Source organism: Drosophila teissieri, chromosome 2L (genome assembly GCF_016746235.2).
Source record: "Drosophila teissieri strain GT53w chromosome 2L, Prin_Dtei_1.1, whole genome shotgun sequence".
NCBI lineage: Eukaryota > Metazoa > Arthropoda > Insecta > Diptera > Drosophilidae > Drosophila > Drosophila teissieri.
The window spans coordinates 7,699,522-7,706,153 of NC_053029.1; the positions used below are offsets into that span (position 1 = coordinate 7,699,522).

At 47.4% G+C, this 6,632-nt stretch overlaps 1 protein-coding gene across 1 annotated transcript; it reads left to right on the forward strand.

Moving 5' to 3' along the window:
* Positions 1–391: 391 nt before the first annotated feature.
* LOC122625930 (GATA zinc finger domain-containing protein 10) lies at positions 392–4,001 on the forward strand. The gene is given in 2 exon segments (XM_043805992.1): positions 392–2,604; positions 2,607–4,001. Coding segments are annotated over 2 exon segments (2,331 nt in total). The 5' UTR covers positions 392–809; the 3' UTR covers positions 3,143–4,001.
* Positions 4,002–6,632: the final 2,631 nt, after the last annotated feature.

The following is a 6,632-nucleotide window of genomic DNA, read 5'->3' on the forward strand; positions in this document are numbered from 1 at the left end:
AACTTCAACTCGGTTGCTTCGCTGAATTCGAATTCGGAAACTCGGTTTCGTGTCGCATCGCACATCGCACATCGTATCGTATCGTATCGTATCCGTATCGTTTCGCATCGCATCGCATCGGTGGTTCGTGCCTCGTCATCAGCTAGCCAAAAAGCGGTGATACGAAAGAAAGAATCAAAAAAATAAAAAACAGTCATCACACAGCCAGGGAAAAAGCAGCGTAGAACGCACCTCGAACAGGTTTCGCCGTCGTCCGGAGAAACAGAAAGGTGCTCAATTCCGCCTAGTGTGGAGGTATTTTTTCGCTGTTCCCGCTTCTCGCTGACGAAAAATAAAATAAAAACACAACCAAACTAAACCAAATATATTTACAACAAATTCAAATACAAACAACAGCAACAACAACAACAATTCACTGAGGCACTTTCGCGTCGGGTTTTAGTAACAATTTTCAAGTGTTTTTCGCCGCCTCTCGTTTGTTTGCTAGCAAACAACATAAATATCTGTATCTCATATCTGATATCTGTGACTGTGGAAAAAACGCAATTCAAGCTGTTTAGCTACATTTTTGGTACGCGTTAAGATACATACGTAATACGTAAAACGACGAAACACAAACTACAGCAAATATCCAAAATCACAAGTGCAACATGGTTTCCCACAAAATGTTCAAAATGTCTAACTAAGAAAAGAGTAAACTAAAGCTAAAAACTAACTGCATCACAGAGCGAAGGGCGAATATCCAAGGAGAACCAACTTTGAATCAAATCAGCTTTATCGCAGCGAAAACTGGAAGCAATCCCCGCAAAATGCTGACCATGGAATCGGATATGAAGGGCAGCCTGCTGCATGCCACCATGCCGCCGCATCACACAAGTGCCGCGTTGCACGGCCATGCGGCATCGCCGTACTCCGCCCTGGCACCACTCATGAACCTGGGCCAGTCGCACCTGACCCACTCGCAGCTGAGCCACCACAATCACCACCACCACCACATGAGCGCCCACATCGCGGCCAGCCAGAGCCCCAATCCGCTCAGCTCGCTGCAATCCTCGATGGCGAACACCCTCAACGGCAGCCAGGTGGGGCAGCAGCAGCAGCAACAGCAGCAGCAGCAGCAGAGCTCCCCGCTGCACAGCTCCAGCGAACTGAGTCCCACCCAGAGCAGCATCGGGAGCCACCACATGACCTCGCCGGTCAGCCACCAGCAGCACACGCAGCAGCAGCAGCAGCAGCACGCGCAGCAGCAGCACCTGGGCGCCGGATCCGCGCTGAGCAGCCTGACTGGAGGATCCAGCAACAACAACAACAACAGCGCCACGGCCAACAAGAACCAGCAGCACGCGGATCGCGTGAAGCGGCCCATGAACGCGTTCATGGTGTGGTCACGGGGCCAGCGGAGGAAGATGGCGTCGGACAACCCCAAGATGCACAACTCGGAGATCTCGAAGCGACTGGGCGCCCAGTGGAAGGACCTCTCGGAGTCGGAGAAGCGACCCTTCATCGACGAGGCCAAGCGCCTGCGGGCGGTGCACATGAAGGAGCATCCGGACTACAAGTACCGGCCGCGCCGCAAGACCAAAACGCTGACCAAGACCAAGGAGAAGTACCCCATGGGCGGCCTGATGCCCGGCCAGACGGTGGGCGGTGGGGCGCCGGGTGAGCCGGTGACGCCCACGCGGGTGCAGGGTCAGCCGGGCCAGAACCAGTCGCTGAACGGCAGCGGAGGCAGTGCAGCAGCGGCGGCGGCGGCAGCAGCGGCGGCAGCGCAACAGGCGCGCCAGGATATGTACCAGATGAACGCGCCCAATGGATACATGCCCAATGGCTACATGATGCACGCGGATCCGGCCGGAGCGGCAGCCTACCAGACCTCCTACATGGGCCAGCACTACGCGGCGCAGCGCTACGACATGGGACACATGTACAACAACGGGTATGCGATGTACCAGACGGTGTCCGGCGGACAGACCTCGCCCTACGGCAGCAGTCTGCAGCAGCCGGGATCCCCGTCGCCGTACGGCGGCAGCAGCTTGCAGCAGCAGCCGGGCAGTCCGGCTCCGTATGGCGGAGGAGGCAGCGGTGGCGGCCAGGTGTCCTGCCAGAGCCACAGCCCCAGCGACTCGAGCATCAAGTCCGAGCCGGTGTCGCCCAGTCCCAGTGCCATAGCGCTCAACAACAACAACAACATCAACAACAATCACATCATGAAGCGGGAATACAGCTCCGCAGCGGCGGCGGCAGCAGCAGCAGCAGCGGCAGCAGCCGCCGGCGGCGGTGAGCTGAATCACCTAATGAACATGTACCATCTGCCGGATGAGCAGCGCCACCTGCTGCACTACCAGACTGACTCGCCCGATCTGCAGCAGCAGCACCAGGCGATGCAACAGCAGCAGCAACAGCAGCAGCAGCACCTCCCGCAGCAACACCTCGCGCAGCAGCACCAACAGATCTCGCAGCAACACCAGACCATGCAGCAGCAGCAGCAGCAACACCACCTGCAGCATCAGCAATCGCTGCGGGCGATGGCGCCGCTGGCACACATGTGAGAAATGGCCAGCGCCTATGGAGCAGCAGGCTCCAGTGTGAGCGTTTCGCCTCCACTGCGCCGTACATGCCGACGGCCCCGCAGCAACAGCAACAGCAGCAGCAGCAACAACAGCAGCAGCAGCAACAGTTGCTCAATGGACGGCCTAGTCCGACGGCATCGGGGTCGTCGGGCGGCCGCTCCTCGGCGCATTCCAGTGGCCATACCGCCGCGCATTCACCCGCCTTGGCAGCCGCCTACCAGCTGACCCCCTCCGCTGCCACCTCCTCCTCCGCCACATCGGCTGCTGCTGCTGCTGCGGCGGCGGCGACTGCTGCGGCCGTTGCTGCTGCTGCGGCTGCAGGCAGCTCCTTCGCCGCCTCGGCCAGCATGCTGGACATGCAGCAGCAGCATCTGGAGGAGCAGCAGCAGCACCACCACCTGCACTACCAGCAGCAGCAGCAGCAACAGCAACACTACCAGCAGCAGCAGCAGCAGCTGCAGCAGCACCTCCCGCAGCAGCAGCAGCAACACCAGCTGTACCATCACTATCATCCTGGCCACGAGGCAGCGGTGGCTGCCAGTGCTGGCCTCCTGGATATATCCACATTGTAAATTATTGAAAATATTAACTAAAGCCCTAGGATACGCACACCCACACCCACGCCCACACCCACACCCAAAACTACACCCACACCCACACACAGATACAATTTTAGCCTTAGTTCTTAAGCAGGTTTAATTCGAATTTCGAAGTGGCAGAGTAACACACGCGCATATAAATAAATGAGAATAGGATTAACGTTTAGTCATTTAAATGAAGCATACGCACTGTTGTACCACAATAGTAAGATGACAACTCACTTGCATTCCATAACGTTCTGCTTCGATTTCCCTTGATTTCCCGCTCGCTGCTGCATTGCTGCATTGCTAAAAACAATTGTGTGATACAAATAAACTGTTGCCAATTACTGGGACAACAAATCGTTGGGTTTAGCATTTCATTTCCACTCACCTTTTGCTGTACAAAACATTCTCAGACATTAAATGTGCGTTCCATAATTCAATTGAGAGGAGCAAACGGAATCAAACACAAGTTTAGTAGGAGTAGAGGCAGTTGAGGCGAAAGAGAGAGAGTCGATGAAATTGAAATTTCAGAAAAGCAAAGAAAAATGTCAAAAAACATTCTATTTTATAAATTCTCTTATGCATTAAGTAATTATAATTATTATCTATTATATAAACAATTTAATTATTAATTATGCTTACAAATACCAGACAAGACAACCATAATTAATTGTAATAAAGCGAAAACAAAATTATTATTATTATTAAAACATAAATCGAATCGAAGGCAAGCATCTACTGCATAATACAAAACCCACAACCAGAAAAATGTTAGTAAACCTAAAGCAAATTTAGTAAAAAAACAAACCAAGAAGCGTGCAAACGTGATTGTGAAACATGGCGCAAGGCAGCGAAAACAAACAAATCCAACAAAACATTGCCAAGCACCTGGAGATAATAAAAACAAAATCCACAAAAAATCCACAAAAAAACAAATAAAAGAAAAATCTTTACAAAAACTTCTCACTATATTTTTATTTTCATTTCAATATTTGCCGTCGGCAAAATGGGAGGAACCGTGAGTTTTGCATACCGAATCGATGTGCAGGCTCACTAATGTGTCAGATGGCTTAAATTCCAGTTTGGTTTGATTTTATAGCTCCCCTTAGTTTTGAGTGGGATGCGTAATTCCTTAGACAAAGGCGATTAGAGTAGTAAAAATCAAATGAAATTCACGCATTGTCAACATAAATAAAAATGTCATTAAACAAACCCTGACAAATTAGAACAAAACATGATACGAGACGCCCATAAAAATGGTATTCCATCCACATTTATAAAATCCAACCACGGCAATTACTTGGGAACTTCATGTGAATCGCATGCTGCCGCCTGGCACTACAATATTTATTTAAGTGCATTTTGTCAATGATTAACTGCAATTCTCGTGACCGGAAAGCGGCGCTTTGTAGCCGACACCGTCCGCACCAATTCCACCGATCATGCATCAAGGTTGAAACACAATTATTAGGAATTTTGATAATGCGATATAAAATATACCATAGACCATATAGCATATACCATATTTCCAGAGCCGCTCACCAGACCCAGGTTGTCCAATCACTCGGCTGTCGCGACGGTGAATGGGCCTACAAAACCCTATAATATCCACTTAATATGGCTAATTTATGCTGGCCAAAACCATCGCAGCTGGCCCACGCGCAGTGCCAGCATTTCAAAAAGCTCATAAAAAATTATGATATGTATTATTAATGGGAATTGCAAATTCAGAGCGACTTGGGCCGAAAACAAACACATTGCCTACAAAACAATTTATTTATTATGTGCAAACATTATACACTGTTTACTACTCCTCTTACTTTTTTTTGTGTCATTCGAAAGCTGCTGATTATTGTAATTTGGGTATATGGTTTGGCTTAAAATGAAAGCTGCCGGGGAATTTCAATTAATATATTTTCAATTTTTCACCACCATTCCCCGCCTTCCCTGTTTCTATTATTTCCACTTTGCAATCAATTAGTGGCAACGATTTTTAATTACAAAATTTCGCATCTAAATTATTTTTCGCTTCGGATGCTTAACCCTTAACCATACCCTCGGTTGATTAAAAATGTTTAACCTTTCCCTCTGGCTTCAAAATAACCATTTGTGTTTTTGTTGTCTCTGCTCGAAATAGTTCGCATACATAAAAAACGAGCTTCGATTTGCATTTGTCGCAATTTTCATAATATTCACAGATTTTTCTGTGGGCCTCTGCTTATCTTTGATTTTGAGGCCTGTTTATTTGTGTTGAAATGCGAGATTGTCGAGTGGCATGTTCGAGATACATGCATAATTTGTGTGTATATTTCTACTCGCTGTGTGAAACAAATGCAAAACGAGAAATTTATTAATGCCATATGGGTGTCATTTGAGCTAAGTTGCAGCCGATACAATCTAGCTAAAAATGCGACTTCGTTTGACATGCAAATCGTAGCGGAGAGATCGTTTCACTCAGTTGCGCCTCGTATTTGATTTGGATTTATTTCGGAATTGTATGCATTTGGCTTGTTCTCTTGTCAGCCAGCTGTGTTTGCTTACCTTTAATTAGCTACAAAAAATTGTTCTGCTTTCCGTTTGATTTGAACGCTATTTCTGCGACTAATTTTTTGTGGCGCTGTCATTTGTTGCAATCAGTGAGAAAATTAAACGCAATCCCGATGACAACATTTTTATTGCTGCTCGCTTGCCATTAAAATTAGGAGCTAATCACACGTTTAACTAGATTTTGCTGTGTGTTTGGTGTTTGTTTATTCGGTGCTTTCTGACTTCGATCAGTTTTTATTTTTATTTTTATTTTATTTTTTGTTGGCTTTGTAGTGGAGACAGCAGACAGCAGACATCAGACAGGTGCTTAGCTTATTTTTATTTTTGGCTGCAGCTGAGTCAGCAATCGCCGATCGTGAGAGTTTCTCGCTGGCTTTGTTTTCGGTCTTTTGATTTAGTTCATTAATTGGCCATAATAGTTTTGTTTTATAACTCTCTAGAGCTTTACAGCAGTGCTGAACTTGGAATTCATTAGAAGCTGTTGCTTGACATGCCCGTCAAGTGTTTGGTAATTACATTTAAACAGTAAGCAATGAGATAGAATATTCCTAAGTACACTCTGTGAGGTTCCCTAATCAGATGTATCTGGGCTTACTCTCTCTTTCGTTTGGGGAACTTCTACTTCAACCCTTCAATCCCCTCAATCCCTTTAATTATGGCAACAAAAGCTCGGCGAATGCCAGAAAGAGACGTCAACTGGGATGCAGAGATAGATGGAAAGAGTTGAACAACTAATTAAACTTGAACAATGGCGCAAAGTTGGCAAACAAATGTCATTACTTCGACTTCAGTCTGGTCAGTAAGTACTAGTAGACGCTGAGTGGTTCGAGTTTTTGGTTTTCGGATTTCGGGTTTCGGTTTGGGCTGCTGGTTGACACATTTTCTGGAATGTAGGTTAACCGAGTGAGACATGCAACGAAATCGAGTGGAT